The following is a 22,611-nucleotide window of genomic DNA, read 5'->3' as shown; positions in this document are numbered from 1 at the left end:
CAATCAAATGCTGACCATATTATCTCCCAAGAGAATTCTCGTTGGTTTATGTCACAGCTGTGTATGTCCCACCTCAAGCAGATACCACGACAGCCCTCAAGGAACTGCACTGGACTCTATGTAAACTGGAAACCATATATCCTGAGGCTGCATTTATTGTAGCTGGGGATTTTAACAAAGCAAATTTCAGAACAAGGCTACCTAAATTCCATCAGCATATTGATTGCAGCACTCACGTGGGCAATACACTGGACCACTGCTATAACTTCAGCGATGCATACAAGGCCTTCCCCCGCCCTCCCTTCGGCAAATCCGACCACGACTTAATTTTCTCCTACCGTCCTATAGGCAGAAACTCAAACAGGATGTACCCGTGACTAGATCCATTCAACGCTGGTCTGACCAATCGGAATCCACATTTCAAGCTTGTTTTGATCACGCGGACTGGGAAATGTTCCAGGCAGCCTTAGAGAATAACATTGATTTACATGCTGACTCGGTGAGGGAGTTTATAAGGAAGTACATTGAAGATGTTGTACCCACTGTGACTATTAAAACCTACCCTAACCAGAAACCGTGGAAAGATGGCGGCATTCCCCATAAAACTGAAAGCGCGAACCACCGCATTTAACCATGGAAAGATGACTGGGAATATGGCAGAATATAAACAGTGTAGTTATTCCCTCCGCAAGGCAAGCAAACAAGCTAAATCTCGGTACAGGGACAAAGTGGAGTCACAATTCAACGGCTCAGACACAAGACGTATGTGGCAGGGTCTACAGGGATTTTACGGACTACAAAAAGAAAACCGGCCACTTCACGAACACTGGTGTCTTGCTTCAGGACAAACTAAACACCTTCTTTGCCCACTTTGAGGATAATACAGTGCCACCGACCCGGCCCGCTACTACGGACTGTGGGCCCCCCTCTCCTTCTCCATGGCCAACGTGAGCAAGACATTTAAGCGTGTTAACCTTCGCAAGGCTGCTGACCCAGACGGCATCCCTAGCCGCATCCTCAGAGCATGTGCAGACCAGTTGGCTGGTGTATTTACGGACATATTCAATCGCTCCCTATCCCAGTCTGCTGTCCCCACATGCTTCAGGATGGCCACCATTGTTCCTGTACCCAAGAAGGCAAAAATAAGAAGGCAAAAACAAAGGCACTTAAATCTTTTGTCTTGCCCCTTCACCCTCTGAATGGCACACAAACACAATCATTGTGTAAGACATTTTTAAGAAAAAAGGGAGTACCATAAACTATAATCAACTGGCTAATAAATACTTTATTGAAACAAAGTGTGGAAACAGAGAGTTAGTCGGTACAGTTTCAGCAGAGAAAGTTTCAGTTACATCTGTATCAGTTTAAACAGCTGAGAGTAGCACTGGTCCATAGCGCCACAACGTGTAGCAGAGGCCACTCGTTGTTGTCGTAACACTACGGACCAGAGATAGACATGGAACAGATACATTTAAGGCAGGATTGTCATGCAGAGAAACATTAGGCCTCATTCGCGATCATTCAAAATGTTTTAGAAGAAAGGATGTAATGCATTAACAATTTAATTAATTAGCATTCCATACAGTAGTAATAGTTGGTCCGAGACTGTATCCATAACAGCAATTACTTATTCAACTCTGAGTGTTACAACAGTATTTCCTCTCAGGTCAACAAGCATAATGAATTATATAACTAACATCTGTATGTACCTGGTCCATTACATCAAGAAAAAGTTTATTTAAGATAATTACATACAATTTAGGGGCAGCATAGGGTATTTCAGCATCCAGTTTGTGCTCTCCAATGCTGAAATTCTAATTGAATTTCAACAGTTATATGCTTCCATATTGAACAGGCTTACACTAGTAAATTTCTACCCTTGGGGAATATGAAGATCATAAACAGCAGCACTTGAGCTCATTAACCATGCATTGCATTCCCTTTCATGTCAAAGGAGCAGAAGTACATGCATTATGTCGTATTGATACTGTAGTACGTATAGTGGGTAAGAAAAATCGTGCTTGATTTAAGAACGTGGAGATGCAAAGCTCCATTGCAGGGGGTATACTGTATGGTGTCGATGCTCCGTTATTAGAAAAGGGTGGTAGCTTCACTGCAATGTTGCGGAGATAAGCGATGCACGACGACGATGGATGGTTGTCTGACAGTTGAGGTGTCTTTCTGGTCCCGGTTACATCGTTCTCATCTTGGCCATCAGCTCTTCTAGACTCTGTTCCGTTTCCTCCACCGTCTCCCCTCCTGACGCCCCGGGCTCCTGGAAAAGGAGGACAGAAGTCACTATTATTTCACACTTGCTTGAGATGCCTCCTTGAGGTGTACCGGTTACTTCCACTGGCCCAGAAATAGTGTCTGGTGACTTAGCTTGTTTGTACTTGTACCATACAGAGTAGCTTATATAACAAACTTTGCCTACTTAGTCATCACAGGAGGCTCATAATAATGGCCCGGAACAGAAAACATAGAACGGTATCAAACACATGGAAATCATGTGTTTGATACCATTTTACCTAATCCACTCCAGCCATTACCGCGAGCCAGTTCTCCCCAATTAAAGGTGCCACCAATCTCCTGTGGTAGGCGTTATGACCCTCAAGGGGCTATGCATTGTCGGCGTTCGTCAAAAAAACTAAAAGAACATCGTAGTATTCTTATGAGGCTTGTATGGTACTGACCTTCTCAGGGATGGTGTAGGCCACAGTGATGCCTTCTGGGAGGTCGGGGATGGGGCCTGAAGCCGCATGGAGTTCCTCTTCGGTCTGCTCCGACACCAGCTCAATACCTGACAGAGCAACATAGGTCAGTAATGGCACCTAGACAGGATCACCTACTATGGACAATACATTGAGGCAATATCAACGCTCTCGCTACACTCACCCCAGTCGTTCTCCTCGTGAACCACTTCCTCCTCCACCACCTCCTCTACAACCTTTTTGGGTCGCTCGGCCTCTTTCTTCTGTGGACCACAAAACACGCACACCACCGAATTACAACTGTACCCGGTCCTGTACACACCTCCAGGTCATGATGGGTGAAGTAGAGAGACAGAAAGAGACAGAGAAAGAAAAAGGAGGAGAGGGCCTCCTTGGTCAGTCACCTTGTAGTCGTCCTGCTGTTTCCTGCAGTAGCGGTCATCGCACGTGGGGTTGGCCTTCATGGCCATAGTGGGGAAGAAGTCCTGCATGGCGTTGTAGCCCAGGTAATGGCTGACTGTGCCAAACTTCAACAGGTACCTGAGGACCATGAACCACTGTTAGGATATCTTCATAGGAAACCCTGTTATGGGTCTTTGTGTTGGGCTATGATCAGGGTCGTATTCATTAGGCCACACCGTCGCAAAATGCTTCTCAACAGAAAACAAAGTGTTGCTTATTGGACAAGTTCCGATAGTGTTTGAGTCTGTTTTCTTCCATGTGGCGCCTAATGAATATGACCCAGGTCCCATTTACAAACGAATGTAACCCAGGTCTTACTTGAGGACGTTTTGGACCAGGATCCCTGCCACCACACCCATGGTGGTGGGTAGGCTGGCAGCACACACCCCCTCCCTCTTCAGGGTCTTCTCATCAATGTTGGCCGCCACCACCAGAGGAGGAGCACACTGTCACAGGGACAATCAAAGCTTGTGTTTGCAACGTGCCATCCTTCCTATTAAAGGGATTCTCCGGTACTTTTGTATACTTCCGGTAGTTCTGAAAGTAGTGCCCACGAGCCAAAAGTGGTCCCCGAAAATTGAGTACTGCATCACATATGTGCAGATATGTGCACCACGTCATTGCTCTCGCTCTGCTGGCTGTGATACTTGCTAGCTGTTACTCAAATGGCGAAGGGGCTGAATCTCATTGGCTGGAACTCGAATTTGGGGGGAAATGTAGAGAGAAATGGTAAAGCTTCGAAAAAACAGTCGCTTTCAAACTGGGGTTGCGTGGCTAATTGAGGTAAAACATGAACTAGACATTGACACATCCAGCCCAAAGCAGAAGGTTTAAAAAAATACTTAGTAGTCACCAAAGTACCAGAGCATGTCTTTAAGTCGAAAAATGATATTGCAAATGGTACCCTATTTCCTATATAGTGCACTACTTTTGACAAGAGCCATATTGGCCCTGGTCAAAATAATTGTTTTGCCCTGGACAAAAATAGGGAATAGGGTGCCATTTGGGACACATCCTAAGTGTGTGCTGTGACGTACTGCGAAGCAGGCCGTCTCCCCCGGGATGATGAGCTGGATGTGTCCGGACACGGCGTTCTCACTCACACCTGACTCCATCCAGATCTGACCCAGCTCGTTACACGCCTAGGAACGAGAAAATGACCCACATACATCATCTGATCTTCACCAACTCAATACTGTATGTTTTATTGTCAGGGAATGAGGGATATATATATATATATTTTAGTACTGACTGCGTTGATCGCCATCCGGGCCTCAAAGTTGTCCACACAACTCAGAATCAGGTCTACGGCCTTTCCTTCCTGAAGCGCCCCATAACTGAGACAAAACAGAGTACTTAGAAAACAGAACGACCATGTAGCGATCACGTGGACATCTCAGAAGTTATTTGTGTTATGGTAGATCACGAAAGTTGAACAAAAACAACCCCACTTTCTAGATGTATTGATGCGATGTGTGTGCGTTGACTTCAGAGTTGTCCTCATCGTGTAAAGTAAATCCTCCAACGTCACACCGTGAGGCAATGACTTTTTCTGAATCAACTTGACAGTCAGAGAACTGAGAGGCAACACTGTCATGCTGTGTGGGACAGCACAGTGGAGCGATTCGATACGGAAAACGCTCTGCAGAAATGACCGCATAAGCAGTAGTATACGGCACTTATGAGACCGGAGAGGACACGAGTTCTCACCTTATGCGATCCATGAAATGTGAAAAATGTTCCATGGTGGTGATGTTGTAGTTGTGGGTCTCAAACTGCACATCTGGGTTGATATTCCTGTCGACAGAACGTAAAAAACATGTACGCAGCCTTACCGTGACATTACACCATTTATCAGACCAGTGGCACATTTAGCAGGACACAATGTTGTGGAATGTTCAGATAGAAACATATGACGTAGGACCAACATCTCTGACATGTAGAATGTGGAAGTATGTCGACGACATTTTTAAAAAATCTGGCAATGTTCCACAATGTTCGCCTACTTGAACGTGGCCCCTCGGGTCACTGTACCTGAGTGTGTGTTCAGCTGCCTCTACTTTGCTGAGGCCAGCCTGGTGAGGCTGGAAGAACAGCCTGTTCATATTGGCCAGCTCCACTTTGTCATAGTCAAACAGGATGAGCTGTACAAAGAGATGACAACAAGGCAGAATGACGCAATGCACGTTGAGTTGATGGACGTTGTCCATCGGGAAACACGAGGTTGAAACGAATGATAGGAAGATATGTTGATTTAGTAATGTGAAGTTTTGTATTACCTTACCAATGCCACATCTTGTGAGCATTTCTGCAGTCACACTTCCAACTCCTCCAACGCCCACCACGGCTACAGTGAACGTCCGGATTTTCTGTTGAACAGTAGAACATAAATAAATGCATGCCATTTTGTCATATTAGATCTGTGTAGGGTTTTAGATCCTCCTACTACAGGGATTTCTAGAAAGCCTCAGAATATTGGGGAAATTGTGCAACCTTAGATGTGTACCCGATAATATTATTACATACAATTGTATCTTACCTCGTAATCTTCAACAATGCCCATTCGCTTCAAAGCCATCAGACGACTGCAAGGTAAGAACATGAGGTAAGCAGTTTACACCATATGCCGGTATGTGGCCCTTATTTCTGGGGTGTCAACCATATCATGTACTCTCTTATGTATTCATGAGCACAAATGACTCGATTCGCGGCAGTTAGATTTCGACAGCCACCATACCTGTAAGGGTTTGAGTCCACTACTTCTGCACTCATTTTGTCGATCCTTGGTCTGTGATGAGGTTGGTTGTTGTCGGCAGGTTCCTCGGCACACATCGCCGTACATCGCTTTTGCTTACACTTGATCAACTCGTTCTCAAGCTCCCTCACTCGCAGCTTCAGTTCTTCGATCGAGGTCATGTTTATTTAAGGAATAAGCCACACTACTCCGTTGTTCAAGTGTAAAATGCCTAGATTGAAAAGCCTCGACAATTACATAAAGATTACAAGCGATGGGCTAGTACACGTCTACACAGCTCGAATCAGCTGGCAATCCGCGTTTGTGTAAATACAGTCCGGGCAGAAACAAGCTGCGTTGAGTAAAAAAAGTGTCCTATAAATACATGATCTCTACGGCATCTAAAAAATTCGACCATCGGCCAGTGCGTGCCATCAGCAAATCTGTGCATTTACCGATCTGTGAAAAGTCACTCTTTGTAGCGACGTTTTACAGAAAACTTCTGACTGCGCAAGGTTTGATCTGCAAAACACTGACGCTCACCTCAATTCGACAATCCATATTGTACGAGATTTGCTAATTCATTCAACTTTATGACTTTGACAAATAATTAATCCACACTGAAATTATGGAAGACCAAACAGCAACTCCTGTTCGGGAACAACACAGATTCAACACTGTCAATCTTCAGCGATATCTGTCCGGAAAGACACGAGGGGTGTCCAACAATGACAGGTTCACTGTCAGACAATACAGGTATGCTCACCTTTTTATCTAAAGTGCTCCAGTTCCATAGAAATTATCATGCTTCGTAAAATGGAGTGAATCACTTTCCATGCCTTCCGTGTCTGATCATTTATTTCAGTGCTGGACAATCCAACCCCACCTTCCTTATCCAGACCCCTTCTGACAGCTATGTCCTGAGAAAGAAACCGCCGGGTATGCTTCTGCCAGGTGCTCACAAGGTAGTTCAAAACCTTCTCAATAATTAGATAAATAACGAGCAAGAGCCGTAGTAAAAGGCCCTGTGCTCTTTGACACAGTTTTTGCTGTATTATTTCTCTCCAGTAGAGGGAGACAAAGTTTAACGTTACAAGTACAGTGAAATGCCTTGCAAGGTCTAAACCCAACAATGCAGTGATCAATATCAATGTCGTACTAAAAAACAAAATACGGTAGAACAAAACACACGAGAAATAAAAATAAGAAAAACACGAGAAAGTAAGAAGCTATATACAGGGACAGTTTCAATACCATATTTCCAATGTGCAGGGATAGGCTACTTGAGTGGTAGAGGACAGGAGTAAGGTGACTAGGCATCAGTGGTGGAAAAAATACCCAATTGTCTTGAGTAAAAGTAAAAATAAAAATAAAGTAAAAATACTTGAGGAAAAGTAAAGATACCTTAATAGAAAATGACTCAAGTAAGAGTGAAAGTCATCCAGTAAATACTACTTGAGTAAAATTCTAAAAATATTTGTTTTTAAATATACCTAAGTATCAAAAGTAAATGTAATTGCTAAAATATACTTAAGTATTAAAAGTAAATGTATAAATCATTTCAAATTCCTTATCTAAAGCAAACCGGACGGCACCATTTTCTTGTTTTTTCTTCTTCTTCATTTATGTATAGCCAGGGGCACACTTAAACACTCAGACATAATTTACAAATGAAGCAGACCAGAGGCAGTAGAGATGACCAGGGATGTTCTCTTGATAAGTGCGTGAATTTGACCATTTTAAGCATTCAAAATGTAACGAGTACTTTTGGGTGTCAGGGAAAATGTATGGGGTAAAACGTTTATTTTCTTTAGGAATGTAGTGAAGTAAAAGTAAAAGTTGTAAAAAAATATCAATAGTAAAGTACAGATACTCCAAAAAACGACTTAGGTAGTACTTTAAAGTATTTTTACTCAAGTACTTTACACCACTGCTAGGTATCAGGATAAATGTGTGTGTGTTAGTGTGCGTATATATGTAAAGTCCTGTGAGTGTGCATGGAGACAGTGCAAAAAGAAATATGTAAATACAAGGGTCAACGCAGATCGTCCGTGTAGCAATTTTGTTAGCTATTTTAGCAGTCTTATGGCTTGGGGATAGAAGCTGTTCAGGAGCCTGTTGATGTCAGACTGGATGCACGGGTACTGCTTGCCGTGCGGAAGCAGAGAGAACAGTCTATAGCTCGGGTGCCTGGAGTGTTTAACATTAAAAAAATATATATATATATTATTATTAACCCCTCCACCACCCCCTTCTTCGGAGGACAAATATCTTAGTTTTTACAGCTTTTTTGCTACGTATACGGTTTTGTCAATGCTTGGGATAGACTAGAGAATGTAGTAATAATAGCCCGACAAATTGCTTTTGATTGTATACATTATGTAATGTATGCATTACTTTTATTTATTTGGAAGGATTGACCTTTGTGACAGCCCGTCCCATGAGGCTTATGTCGAAAAATCCCAACAGTTTCTATTTTTATTACAAACATTTAAATTCAGAGCTCCAAAATGGCATATCATACACTGTATGCATGTGAAAGTATGCTGCTTTAAAAGTTGATACATTTGTTATCCCACTTAGGAGACAAGTAAGAGAAAAAAAAAGCCCTTGAAAGATTGTGTTGAGTGCTAGAGAGCTCTACTTTGTTTACGCCCCCATTCAGCATCTCATAGAAACGCATGGTATACCCCTCCCCTTATCTCAGCCAATCATGGCTAGCCAGGAAGGATCCTGCCTTTCTCCCTATATAGACATGGCAGCACTGCTTCTAGCACCTAAGCAACTTTGCAGTGTTTCGTTTTTTTGCGTGTTATTGTTTCTTACATAATTAGCCCAAAACATTTTTGTGTTATTACATAAAAAAAAAATAATAATAATCATCATTTTTTTCATTAAAAAAAATGCATTTCGCTACACCTGAAATATCATCTGCTAAATGTGTCTGTGACCAATAAAATTTGATTTGATTTATAGCTCAGTGCTTTCTCCTTGGCTAAACTAGGCTCATCATTTAACATTGTTATTGATATTTACGGATCCCATACAAGTTTGCAATTAAGGCACATGAAAGTTCACATGTTCCAGTAGGCATTTCTGAAAAACGGCCCTACTGTGAAGTCGAAACTATCGTCATCCGCTCCCCGTTGGGCTGTCGGATCACATTTCTGTTTTCTGTGTGTGAGGTGGACAGGGAGTATCGAGTGCAGAAGGCCCTGTTCTCTGCTGGGTTCCCAGTACCCCAGCCACTGCTACACTGCACTGACGCGGAGGTGATCGGAACCGAGTTCTACCTGATGGAGCATGTACAGGTAGGTCAAAGCTGCACAGCGCCCAAACTTGTGTGAGCCTTAAAATGAGCTGTAGTAGGAGTTACACACAAACTCTCCCTCTGTTATGTCTGATTGATGAGCTCTGTATTACGTTCTGTATACCGTTTGGTCAGATATCATTGTGTTCCCCTCTCTGTGGTGTAGGGGCGTATATTCCAGGACCTGAGGCTCCCAGGGGTGAGTGCAGCGGAGAGGGCAGCCCTGTATGTGTCTGCAGTGGAGGTTCTGGCCCGTCTTCACTCCCTGGACCTAACCACCGTGGACCTAGACGGGTACGGGAGAGGGCCTGGCTACTGCAAGAGACAGGTAGAAGATAGATATCCTCTACTTATTCCCGTTCCATGTTATTCCATCCCCTTTCTATTCCCATTTGCACCCCACTTTGGTATTAAAATAGAATTTTCACTTTGACCGTTTATTACCCAAAAGGTGTCTACGTGGACAAAGCAATACAGAGCAGCTGCCCACAAAGAAATTCCAGCTATGGATAAGCTTTCTGATTGGCTGTTGAGCAACCTGCCCACCAATGATAATGAAGTGGCCCTTGTCCATGGCGACTTTCGAGTGGACAACCTGATTTTCCATCCTACTGAGGTTGAGACATGGCTTGAAGCTTACATTAAACAGTAATAATACTGTAAAACATATTTGCATTTTTATAGCACTTTTCTAAAAGTGTTTTTCATTGTGTATGAGACTAATGTGGTATAGGAAATGAATGACTGAAGTGTGCATATCTAATGGACAAATGTTATCTGTCTCTAGGCTCGTGTGGTGGCTGTGTTGGACTGGGAGCTCTCCACCACGGGCCAGCCAATGGCAGACCTGGCCTACTTCCTGATGCCCCACTATTTGCCCAGCAGCCTCAGCCTCCTCAGCTGCATGGGCAGCCTGAGGGGTGTGGAGGGTATGACCTCTGAGCTCTTATATCTGACACAGATCTAGAATCAGCTTACGAGCTCTAAACCCTAATTTAAACAATCAAGCAAGAACGCAACGTAATCCTACTCTGTTCTCTACAGCTCGGATTTTATGTGGCCTGATTTGATTTTCATCTTTGTAATGCTATTGATTAACTCTCTCTTTTTTCCTGTCTATTTATTTCTAAATGGCCAGGTATACCTTCTCCTGAGGACCTGATCTCCATCTACTGCCGGTGCCGAGAGATCCCATCTTCTCTGCATCAGCTCAACTTCTACCTGGCCCTCTCTGTCTTTAAGATGGCAGGGATCGCTCAGGTTTGTCTCACACTCTCTTTCTCTCTGTCTGTCTGTCTCTCTCACACACACACACACACACACACACACACACACACTATGATAATATACGATCAGTGGTGGTAAAAGTAAAGATACCTAAATATAAAATAACTCAAAAAATAAAGCCAGTAAAATACTACTTGAGTAAAAGTCTAGAAGTATTTGGTTTTAAATATACTTAAAACCTCTTAAAGATTAGCCCCTTTTTTTCAATTTTTGCCTAAAATGACATACCCAAATCTAACTGCCTGTAGCTCAGGCCCTGAAGCAAGGATATCCATATTCTTGGTACCATTTGAAAGGAAACACTTTGAAGTTTATGGAAATGTGAAAGGAATGTAGTAGAATATAACACAATAGATCTGGTAAAAGATAATACAAAGAAAAAAAACAACCGTTCTTTTGTATTTTTTTTAATCATCTTTGAAATGCAAGAGAAAGACCATAATGTATTATTCCAGCCCAGGCACAATTTAGATTTTGGCCACTAGATGGCATCAGTGTATTTGTAAAGTTTTAGACTGATCCAATGAACTAATGCATTTCTGTTAAAAGTTTTGTATCAAGACTGCCAAAATGTGCCTAATTTGTTTATTAAGAACTTTTCATGTTCAAAATTGTGCACTCTCCACAAATAATAGCATGGTATGCTTTCACTGTAATAGCTACAGTAAATTGGACAGTGCAGTTAGGTTAACAGGAATTTAAGCTTTCTGCCAATATCAGATATGTCTATGTCCTGGAAAATTCTCGTTACTTAAAACTTCTTCGGGATCGGTGTCCCTTCCACGGGATGGTTTAGCTAACGTAGGCTAATGCGATTAGGATGAGGTTGTAAGTATCAAAAGTAAAGGTAATTGCTAAAATATACTTAAATATCAAAGTAAGAGTATAAATCATTTAAAATTCCTTATATTATGCAAACCACACAGCACCATTTTCTTGTTTTTTAAATTTATGGATAGCCAGGGGCACACTCCAACAATCAGACATCTCTACAAATGAAGGATTTGTGTTTAGTGAGTCCGCCAGATCAGAGGCAGTAGGGATGACCAGTGATGTTCGCTGGATAAGTGTGTGAATTTGACAATTTTCCTGTCCTGCTAAGCATTCAACATGTAATGAGTACTTTTGGGTGTCAGGGAAAATGTATGGAGTAAAAAGTACATTATTTTCTTTAGGAATGTAGTGAAGTAAAAGTAAAAATTGTCAAAAATATATAAATAGTAAAGTACTGATACCCCCAAAAAACAACTTATTAGTACTTTAAAGTATTTTTACTTAAGTACTTTACACCACTGGATAGGATGCACCTTTTCACTGATGGCACATGTTCCTGAATGCACATGATGGCCATTGAAATGCCAGATGGACTGGTGTAAATGAAGGAACACACACACACACACACACACACACACACACACACACACACACACACACACACACACACACACACACACACACACACACACAGTGTAACCGTTTTTGATGCTCTCTCTCTCTCTGTATCTCTCAACTTGTCATCTCTTTGGCACTGTTCAGCTGAAGAGGCAGCTAATGAGCTCAAACTATTCCCAGGTCCACATTCTCATCTCATCTATCTCATCAAGACACACACACACGCACACACTTTGTTTTGTCTGCTTTCATTATCTCTATTCTGTACCTAAACACGGCAAACCAAAGCAGACTCCTGTGTTGTGATCTATACAAATCATTTTTTCATTAATCAGCTTTCATCTGTCTTTGACACCATTTTCCCTCTTTCTTGCTGATAATACTGTCTTACTGATAAAGGACTTCCTAGGACTGAGATATTTCTCGAAACTGTCTCTGCTCACAGAAGATCTTGTCTCTGTGTGTCTGTGTGTATGTCTGTAACCCCCCCCCCCCCTCTCTCTCTCTCTCTCTTTCTCTGTTATAGGGGATCTATGCACGCCACCTCCTGGGCAATGCCAGTGCTCCCAATGCTGCCCAGTTTGGCCAGAGTGTGGAGCCGTTGGCCCAGGTTGGGCTGCAGATTGCAGAGAAGTATGTTGGTTGACATGCTACTAAAACTACAGTCTATCATCTCATAATAGTGCCTGTGTGTATTATGGTGTGAAATGGTGTTTGTGCGTGTCTGGCTGTTTGTTGCCCCTCCAGGTCGGTCCCTGCCGATGCCAGACTGTTCCTCCAGACTGCTAAAGGCCAGGCTGTCCACCAGCAGGTCACAGAGTTCATGAAACAACACGTGCTTCCTGCTCAGCAGGTCAGTTGAAAGGTCAGGGGGTCAAGAGCAGAGAAGACAGTAGGAGGAACTCCTTGTTACAGGGCACTGTATGAGTCAGAGTGGCTGTCAGGGTAATGGGGTACAGAGAGTGCTGGAGGGAGCAAGCTAAGTGCACTCACACTTACATCCGTCAAAAAACAGACAAATTGTTCATTCTGTCACATGCCTCGTAAAGAGCATCTGGGACGTATTAAATGGAAACAACAACAGATACAAGACACGCACTTGTGGAAGAGCTGAGGATTCCATATCCTCATTGAGTCTGTCTCTTCTGTAGACATTATACATTTCTGTCTGAATGTTATTTATTGTAAAGTTGCAACCTCCTGAATCGGTCCACACTTTGTATATTCGCCGGTGGATGACTCTGACTGTTTTTCCCCCAGGAAGTCGCAGAGTACTACTCTAAACACGCCCACTCGCCCCAGAGATGGCACACCCCCCAGGTGATAGAGGATTTGAAGGTAAGGAAGGACATGGTGGGGGGGGGGTGATGTTGGTGTTTTTTGATGGTCAGCTCTTGTAGAGTGTTTGAGGAGTAAGGTGAAGTTGCCCCTAGACACTGATCTTGGGTCAGTTTAGCATTTTCCCCATTAACGCTTAAGGTTAGGATTGGGGGAGGGGGAAGCTGATCCTAGATCTGTACCAAGGGGAAACTTCACCCTAGAGCGGTGTTTGAGTTCAGAGGTCATTTAAGATGTACCCCCCTAGGCGAAGGCCAGGGAGGCGGGGCTGTGGAACCTCTTCCTGCCAGCAGTAAGCGGTCTCAGTCAGCTAGACTACGCCCACATCGCAGAGGAAACGGGACGATGCCTCTACGCCCCCGACCTCTTCAACTGCCAGGCCCCTGGTAAGGCATGGTCACCACTGATTAAGCCTGTTGAAGTTACTGTCTGATAGTGTGCTAAGTTTAGGACAACGTGTTTTGCTGATGCACGACCAGGTAGATGATTTTCATGTTCGGGAACCATTCACGATTAATAAATGTATCTAATCTAATGATGTGAAACATACTTGTATTCACGTCTCATATTTACGTCATTATTATGTCATAAATTAAGTTATGATGAGTTATAACATTATCGCACTGTAAAATCACCAGGAATTGAGAAAGAAAATGTGTTTAAGTTAGGAATACTTGGGAACAGATTTCCTACGAATTAAAAAAAGAGGCATACAGTATGTGATCGTGTCTCAATGTAATCAAGGTATGAAATGAGTGTTCTTTAAATAAACAGTTTATTTTGGGGCTTAGTTGTGGTCAAGTTGCAGTGTACACATTATTATAATTAGGTTGCATTGTCTTTGTGATGTTTATAATTAGGTTGCATTGTCTTTGTGATGTGATGGTGTCATTGGATAATTCCTAGATCTATGGTTGTGCTTGCCCCTACAGACACGGGGAACATGGAGGTCCTCCACATGTTTGGTACTGAGGAGCAGAAGAGAGAGTGGCTCCAGCCCCTGCTCAGTGGACAGATCCGCTCCTGCTTCTGTATGACAGGTACGCCCTCAGGCCCAGAGCCATGCTTTAATATATGGCTACACTATATCCCCGCTATGTATTCATGTATCTCTATATACGGCTCCACTTCATCCTCGTCGTGTCAGTTCAAGTAGCACAAGACGATATGACGTAATGGATCGCATTAATAAAGTTAGTAAAGGTCTCAAAACGTTATATGGTGATAACTCAGCCCTTGTGCCACAAATATGCACTCTTAAATTCATTCACTCCTCCTTCTTTTTAATTAAGTTTTGATTTATAATTTCGACAGGAGGCTAGGAAAGCTCACTTACTCAAAAATAGACCAGTGACATGCTTAAATGGCAGCCATTTTGTGCCAGTACGTTCACCACACATGACCCTTTGGAAAGTACACTCTTAGGAAAAAAAAAGGTGCTGAGTAGAACTGTACAGGGTTCTTCAGTTTGTCCCAACAGGGGAACCCTTTTTGGTGCTGGGTTGAACCCTCTATGTAGGGTTCTTCAAAGAACTCCCTGTATATGGTTCTGCCTAGAACCCTTTATGAAGGGTTCTGCCTAAAACCCTCTATAAATGGTTCTACCAAGAACCATTTTATCATCTAAATGTTCTTCCTAGAACCGCCTATGAAGGGTTCTACCGAGAACACTTTTATCTTTGGATGGTTCTTCCTAGAACCCTCTATTATGAGCAGTTCCACCAGCCTTATTAGGCTTTAACAATTGTTTTATTTCGGACAGTACATTACATATATCATAAGATGTTTCTTTGAGGGCCTAGTTATACCTCAACACAGTGGTGTCAGCCTGTAAAATACATTTAGAAATCTATATTATTCAATTATTGCACCCACACTGCTCGCGCGCACCAACGAGTATTGCGTTGCTAACACGGAACCCAAACCGTCTGCGCGCGTGCATACATTTATTTTGTCCCCCTACACCAAACGTGATCACGACACGCAGGTTAAAATATCAAAACAAACTCTGAACCAATTGCATTCATTTGGGGCCAAGTCGAAAAGCATTAAACATGTATTGCAATTTAGCTAGCTAGCTTGCACTTGCTAGCTAATTTGTCCTATTTAGCTAGCTTGCACTTGCTAGCTAATTTGTCCTATTTAGCTAGCTTGCTGTTGCTAGCTAATTTGTCCTGGGATATAAACATTCAGTTGTTATTTTACCTGAAATGCACAAGGTCCTCTACTCTGACAATTAATCCACACACAAAACGGTCAACCGAATCGTTTCTAGTCATCTCTCCTCCTTCCAGGCTTTTTCATCTTTGAACTTATATGGTGATTGGCATCTAAACTTTCATTGTATTACCACGACAACCGGCAACAAAGTTTGTCTTTCAAATCACCCACGAGGGGTATAACCAATGAGGAGATGGCACGTGGGTACCTGCTTCTATAAACCAATGAGGAGATGGGAGAGGCAGGACTTGCAGCGCGATCTGCATCAGAAATATAACTGAATTCTATATTAGCCCTTATACCCTGACTTGCAAAAATAAATGAAGGAATCTAAGGGCTAATATAGAATTCAGTTATATTTCTGACGCAGATCGCGCTGCAAGTCCTGCCTCTCCCATCTCCTCATTGGTTTATAGAAGCAGGTATCCACGTGCCATCTCCTCATTTGTTATACCCAAGTGGGTGACTGAAGACGAACGAGGTCAGTGGCGGTAATGCACCTAATTTTATGAAAGTTGCCAATCGCAATATAAAGTCAAGAGAATAAAAAGCCCGGAAGGATGAGAGATGACTAGAAACGATTCGGTTGACCGTTATGTGTGGATTAACTGGTGGAATAGAGGACCTTGTGCATTTCAGGTAAATAGGACAAATTAGCTAGCAAGTGCAAGCTAGCTAGCTAAATTGACATAAATGTTTAATGCTTTTCGACCTGTCCCCAAATGAATATCATTGGTTTGTTTTGATATTTTAACCTGCGTGTCGTGATTGCGTTTGGTGTGGGGGGACAAAATACATTTACGCACGATGGCGCACGCGTGCAGCCGGTTTGGGGTACCATGTTAGGAATATCCTGGTTCACAGGCCACATCAGGCCTGCAAGTGGCATTATGCTGGCTAGCAAAGCATGTGTAGTTCCTATTGGAATCCAGACAGAGTTAGGTTATCCAATAAGTGAAATTGTTAATCACCCGTAACCTGCATTCAGAATGACTGCCACGGTAGGGAAGATTGAATACTGAGATTACCTCAATCATCTAAACTGGAACAACCATCTCAGTAACGGGTCCAATAAATCCAACAGATTGGATTAGTTTAGAAAACGATGTTATTTATCTTTCTGTAGCATAAAATGTATTAACCAATCAATGTAAATGCAAAAAACACATATTACAGTTAAACAAACAATTCCCGAAAATCTCACTGCAATAAAGCATGCTGGGAAATATTATTTATGGCTCTATGTAGAACCCTTCTTGCCTTCCAAAGAATCATCAAAGAACCCTTTCTTACAAAAATGGTTCTTAGGATGTTAAAGGTTCTAGGTAGAACCCTTTGCTTTACAAAGAACCCTTGTCTTCCAAAAAGGGTTATTCTGATCGAAACGGCTCTTGGTAGAACCCTATCTCTTCTGCGAGTGTAATATCCCTGTTAGCATGCTTGTGGGGTTGCTGCCTCCACTCAGACGACCCCACCTGAGGGGAGAGGAGGTTGTATATTCATCCCAGCAGGTACAGGCTCTGAGTAGAGCTATCTCCATAAAGACACTGAACACTCTGAGCGAGGCCTGTGGGACCACACCATGAGTCAGAATGTTGAGAATGAGCCATTCCCCTCTGTTTGTTACCCATTACAGAGAAATCGGATGCATCGCAAATGGCACCCTATTTCCTATATTGTGCACTACTTTTGACCAGGGTCTCTAGGACTATGTTAGAGCTCTGGTCAAAAATAGTGCACTAAGTGGGGAATAGAGTGCCATTTGGGACACAGCAATAGTAATGTAATGATGTCAGAAGGGACGATGGTGGGCGTTAGGTTCCCTTGTGTTCCTGCAAGCACAGATGTTGTTTCCGAGGTGTTTGTGTGCGTCATCGGTTTGGTTGATTTCGGATGAGCCTCCCACTCCTGTTTACACGTTCCTGGGAATTTACTGTGCATAGAGAAACCTTCACGCTAGAGTGGATCAGTGTTTGGACTACTTATAGAGCGGTTCACAAACACACGCGTACACAGAGAGGTAGTGTGTCCTGCTGTGTTAAACACTACCCAGTGATCTCTGGCTGGGTGGGTGCGTTTCCTGCCCACAGGACTTTAAGAAAAGGGTTTAACCCGCACATTGTCATGCTTTTCCCGTTTGTGGTGCAGCTACAGTCCCAAAGTTGACATAGTAGAAAAAACATGTACTGTACAAATAACTCCCACATTTTACCTCTGCCGTTTTACCCTGTCAACAGAGCCTGATGTGGCCTCCAGTGACGCCACCAACATGGAGTGTACCCTTCAGAGGGACCGGGACCATTACGTCATCCACGGGAGGAAGTGGTGGAGCAGCGGTGCGTAAACCTACTTGTTGTTTCACGAACTTTTTAAATTCCGTTTTGATTTATAATTCCAGCTGGAGACTGGGAAAGCAGGGAAGCCTATTCATTGTTCAATTACTCCAAAATAAGACCCTTAAACACTCTTAAATGAGTCGCGAGTGAACAAATATTGAAGGGCTCTCTCTCCATTTCTCTCTCTCTCGCTCTCTATTTCTTTTTCTCTCTATCTAGTTCTCTCTCTCTCTCTCTCTCTCTCTGTTTGCATGCCACCAAAGCAGAAAGGCCTAAAGTGTTTTAAGCTTAATTGTGACTCCTCCCGTGCTATTTGAACAATGCTCTAACTGCCTGAGAGCAGTTACTACCCAAAAGCAGCGCTTCTTTTCATCTCTCTACCCAAACATACTAATGAGGTAAACATTTTATCCTCTCAGCCACACATGGCTCACAGAACTCATTCATGGAACCAAGACAAGCAAACACTGAAAGGACCATGTTAAACATTGACTTGTGAGTCTATGTGCTTTAAGTGGTTTGAAAGGCCATTTTAAGGATTGCAGGACTGTTTATTTATTATATTGACTCAGTTGTTATACAGTGAATGAAAAGGTTTATTTGTGGGATCTTTGGCAAAGATGCAGATACCAGTTACTCACCGGCCAAACAGTATCTCCACTCTATAAGCCAGGGATCATCAACTAGATTCAGACGGGGACGATTTTTCTCTTGAGTGGATGGTCGGGGGGCCGGAACATAATTACAAATAATTAGTAGACTGCAAATTGACCGCAAGAATCTGCCCAAACAGATATAATATTTGACTAAAACATCATTTCAAACCTTTCTTACATTTGTATGTTATCACACGTCTCTTTATTATGCGTGGGAATACTTGGGAACAGATTTGCAAAATTAAAATCAATTGGAGCTAGTTTCCTGGTACTTTTGCAGTCTTTTATGTTCAACAATGATACAAAAATGTACCAGTCAAAAGTTCGGACACACCTACTCCATTCCAGGGTTTTTCTTTATTATTACTATTGTCTACATTGTAGAATACTAGTGAAGACATCAAAACTATGAAATAACACATATGGAATCATGTAGTAACCAAAAAAAGTGTTAAACAAATCAAAATATACTTTATATTTGAGATTCTTCAAAGTAGCCACCCTTTGCCTTGATGACAGCTTTGCACACTCTTGGTATTCTCTCAACCAGCTTCATGAGGTGTTTAACGTCACCTGGAATGCATTTCAATTAACAGGTGTGCCTTGTTAAGTGCCTTCGGAAAGTATTCAGACACCTTTTCCACATTTTGATATGTTACGGCCTTATTTAAAAGTTGATTTAATTAAATGTTTTTCCTCAGCAATCTACACAATACCCCATAATGACGAAGCGAAAACAGGTTTTTAGAAATGTTTGCAAATGTATTAAAATTTTAAAACGGAAATCCCTTATTTACATAAGTATTCAGACCCTTTGCTATGAGACTCGAAATTGAGCTCAGGTGCATCCTGTTTCCATTGATCATCCTTGAGATGCTTCTACAACTTGATTGGAGCCCACCTGTGGTAAATTCAATTGATTGGACATGATTTGGAAAGGCACACACCTGTCTATATAAGGTCCCACAGTTGACAGTGCATGTCAGAGCAAAAACCAAGCCATGAGGTCAAAGGAATTGACCATAGAGTTCCAAGACAGGAATGTATCAAAGCACAGATCTGGGGAAGGGTACCAAAAAATGTCTGGAGCATTGAAGGTTCCCAAGAACACAGTGCCCTCCATCATTCTCAAATGGAAGAAGTTTGGAACCACCAAGACTCTTCCTAGAGCTGGCTGCCCGGCCAAACTGAGCAACCGGAGGAGAAGGGCCTTGGTCAGGGAGGTGACCAAGAACCCGATGGTCACTCTGACAGAGTTCCTCTGCAGAGATGGGAGAACATTCCAGAAGGACCATCTCTGCAGCATTCCACCAATCAGGTCTTTATGGTAGAGTGGCCAGAAGGAAGCCACTCCTTAGTAAAAGGAACATGACAGCCCACTTGGAGTTTGCCAAAGGCACCTAAAGACTCTCAGACCAGGAGAAACAAGATTTTCTGCTCTGATGAAACCAAGACTGAACTCTTTGGCCTGAATGCCAAGCGTCATGTCTGGAGGAAACCTGGCACCATCCCTACGATGAAGCATGGTGGAGGCAGCATCATGCTGTGGGGATGTTGTTCAGTGGCAGGGACTGGGAGACTAGTTAGGATCGAGGCAAAGATGTACGGAGAAAAGTACAGAGAGCTCCTTGATGAAAACCTGCTCCAGAGTGCTCAGGAATTCTCTGAATGTCCTTGAGTGGTCCAGCCAGAGCCCGGACTTGAACCCGATCGAACATCTCTAGAGTGACCTGAAAATAGCTGTGCTGCAACGCTCCCCATCCAACCAGACAGAGCTTGAGAGGATCTGCAGAGAAGAATGGGAGAAACTCCCCAAATACAGGTGTGCCAACCTTGTAGCGTCGTACCCAAGAAGACTCAAGGCTGTAATCGCTGCCAAAGGTGCTTCAACAAAGTACTGAGTGAAGTGTCTGAATACCTATGTAAATACGATATTTCGGTTTTATTTAATTTAATAAATTACCCAAAAAATCTAAAATCCTGTTTTTGCTTTGTCATTATGGGGTATTGTGTTTAGATTTTTTTTTAATTCCCCTCATCAATCTATTTTAGAATAAGGCTGTAATGTAACAAAATGTGGAAAATGTCAAGGGGTCTGAATACTTTCCGAAGTCACTGTATGCCTGTAGATGTTGCTGACTGACCCCCTCAATCACTGTCCGCTGTAGGACATATTCCAGATGTCCCCCCGCTCACAAACTGTGGTTTGAGGCCCTCCTCGTTTAAACCTTCTCTGCATGGCATGGAACACTGGCCTGTTGTTTTCAGTGTCGGCACGGAACGTATCCTTAACCCTTTCACGACTGTCTTGTAATAATTCAATCTGAGAGAAGTTGAGCATTTATGGTCCTGTCTGGCTCCGTTAGTAGAGCAATGACTGGATCGTGGGTTCAATTCCCGTTTTGGACCACCCATATGAAAATGTATGCGCGCCCTACTGTACGTCGCTTTGGATAAAAGTCTTCTAAATGGCATATGTTATGTTGCCCATAATCAAATCAAATGTTATTAGTCACATACACATGGTTAGCAGATGTTAATGCGAGTGTAGCGAAATGCTTGTGCTTCTAGTTCCGACAATGCAGTAATATCCAGTAATAACCATATACCTGTGATTCATCTGATAACACTTGGTATGTCGGTGTTGACACTGTATTGAGCACACAATGTTCTCTGGCATTGGATAACATATTCTGGATATGAATACATTCTGTGCCTGCATTGTTTTCCCTCTAAACCTCATTCATGTTTCACTTTTTTGCGGAGACGCTTGTCTCTAATGCCAGTGGCGTTTTCTATCTATTTAGTCAGTCATATGTGTTGTGTATCAGGCTGTTAAACGCTCTCTGCGTACCAAATAGCCCCCTATTCCCTGTATAGTGCACAAAAGTAGTGCCCTATATAGGGAATAGGGTGCCGGTTGGGACATTGGCAATGAAAGTATCACTTTTGTGTTGAGTTTCATCAACACTCATGCAAGTTTGACAACGTCTAATTGGCTGTACGTGTTGGTGGTTTCTAAACCCGAGAACAAACAGAGTACTGGTCTGAATGAATAACCGAGACATCGTTATCCTGGAAACTAGTGGTTTTCCTGGTTTTCCAGCGTTAGGGTTCAATCGAAGGAGGAATATTATGCAATTAGTCATTGATGATATAGAGATGCCAATCACTAACCAAGACGGTCATTTCTCTACTATAATATAAATGGGTGTACTTTACACAACATGTAGCTTAGAGATGGCCTTGCATTTGGTAGATATTCAAATAATTTTTTACAGCTGTTTATTTCTTGGTGTTATACAGTAATGACAGCAGAGCAAATGTATTTCACCAACTAAACCAAGTGTGAAGTGACGCCGGATACTTGTGAGTCTTATCATGTGTAGAAGTGACGTCGGATACTTGTGAGTCGTATCATGTGTAGAAGTGACAGTTGGCACGTTATACAATCAGTCAGGATACTCTCCATGGTGCAGCTGTAAAAGTTCTTAAGAATCTGAGGGGCCATGACAAATTGTTTCAGCCTCCTGAGGGAGAAGAGGCACTGCCGTGCCTTTTTCACAACTGAGCTGATGTTGAGAGGATATTAAGTCCTCAGTGATGTGGACTTAATATCCACTGCTGAACTTGAAGCTCTTGACCCAGTTGATGTGGGTGGGGGTGTGCACCCGCCCCTGTTTCCAGTAGTCCATGATCAGCTCCTTGGTCTTACTGCCAGGTCTCTGACCTCTTCCCTGTAGGCTGTCTCATCACCGTTAGTGATCAGGACTACCATCGTCATGTCGTCAGCAAACTTGATGATAGAGTTGGAGTCATGCGTGGCCACACAGTCGTGGGTGAACAGGGAGTACAGGAGGGGGCTAAGCACACACCCCTGGGGGGGCCCCATGTTGAGGGTCAGCGTGGCGGAGGTGTTGTTGCCTACTCTTACCACCCGGGGCGGGAAGTCCAGGATCCAGCTGCAGAGGGAGGTGTTCAGTCCCAGGGTCCCAAGCTTGGTGACCAGCTTGGAGGGGACTATGGTGTTGAACGCCGAGCTGTAGTCAATGAACAACATCCTCACATTAGGTATTCCTCTTTTCTAGGTGGGAGAGGGCGGTGTGGAGTGCAATTGAGGATGTGTCGTCTGTGGATCTGTTGGGGCAGAATGCAAATTGGAGTG

At 43.0% G+C, this 22,611-nt stretch overlaps 2 protein-coding genes across 3 annotated transcripts in view; one reads left to right on the top strand and one right to left on the bottom strand.

Annotated features, from left to right (window-relative positions):
• Positions 1-1,265: 1,265 nt before the first annotated feature.
• On the bottom strand, positions 1,266-6,897 carry LOC120027589 (ubiquitin-like modifier-activating enzyme 5). 2 transcript variants are annotated; one of them, XM_038972571.1, is made up of 12 exons: positions 5,911-6,897; positions 5,713-5,758; positions 5,453-5,542; positions 5,208-5,317; positions 4,884-4,970; positions 4,426-4,510; positions 4,211-4,315; positions 3,492-3,619; positions 3,116-3,251; positions 2,896-2,974; positions 2,694-2,800; positions 1,266-2,275 (listed from the first exon to the last, which is right to left on the bottom strand). In XM_038972571.1, exons 1-12 carry the CDS (start codon positions 6,087-6,089, stop codon positions 2,192-2,194), a joined length of 1,236 nt encoding a protein of 411 aa, XP_038828499.1. In that variant the 5' UTR covers positions 6,090-6,897; the 3' UTR covers positions 1,266-2,191. The 2 variants fall into 2 exon arrangements, with proteins under 2 accessions (XP_038828499.1, XP_038828501.1); XM_038972573.1 differs by lacking the exons at positions 5,713-5,758; positions 5,911-6,897 and having other exon boundaries at positions 5,458-5,548.
• acad11 (acyl-CoA dehydrogenase family, member 11) overlaps positions 5,484-22,611 on the top strand; it is a 48,448-nt gene continuing 31,320 nt past the window's right edge. Inside the window, exons 1-13 of the mRNA XM_038972570.1 lie at positions 5,484-6,663; positions 6,773-6,872; positions 9,093-9,218; positions 9,384-9,545; positions 9,669-9,833; positions 10,005-10,146; positions 10,356-10,477; positions 12,423-12,529; positions 12,644-12,749; positions 13,157-13,234; positions 13,482-13,620; positions 14,167-14,274; positions 17,692-17,790. Of these exons, the coding sequence (XP_038828498.1) occupies positions 6,536-6,663; positions 6,773-6,872; positions 9,093-9,218; positions 9,384-9,545; positions 9,669-9,833; positions 10,005-10,146; positions 10,356-10,477; positions 12,423-12,529; positions 12,644-12,749; positions 13,157-13,234; positions 13,482-13,620; positions 14,167-14,274; positions 17,692-17,790 (1,582 nt within the window). The 5' untranslated portion in view covers positions 5,484-6,535. The remainder of the gene's footprint in view (positions 6,664-6,772; positions 6,873-9,092; positions 9,219-9,383; positions 9,546-9,668; positions 9,834-10,004; positions 10,147-10,355; positions 10,478-12,422; positions 12,530-12,643; positions 12,750-13,156; positions 13,235-13,481; positions 13,621-14,166; positions 14,275-17,691; positions 17,791-22,611) is intronic.

The sequence above is a fragment of the Salvelinus namaycush genome, chromosome 33, assembly GCF_016432855.1.
Source record: "Salvelinus namaycush isolate Seneca chromosome 33, SaNama_1.0, whole genome shotgun sequence".
Taxonomy (NCBI): domain Eukaryota; kingdom Metazoa; phylum Chordata; class Actinopteri; order Salmoniformes; family Salmonidae; genus Salvelinus; species Salvelinus namaycush.
The sequence above is the reverse complement of the archived record's forward strand: the minus strand, read 5'-3'. Positions and strand labels throughout refer to the sequence as shown.

Bases quoted from the DNA above. Each gene is read 5' to 3' on its own strand.
- LOC120027589 (XM_038972571.1), bottom strand. From the start codon at position 6,089: ATGACCTCGATCGAAGAACTGAAGCTGCGAGTGAGGGAGCTTGAGAAC. The intron at 4,971-5,207 runs GTACAGTGACCC...TTCTGTCGACAG, and splicing joins GCAGCTGAACACACACTCAG to GAATATCAACCCAGATGTGC. The intron at 2,276-2,693 runs GTCAGTACCATA...CTCCTTTTCCAG, and splicing joins CCTACACCATCCCTGAGAAG to GAGCCCGGGGCGTCAGGAGG.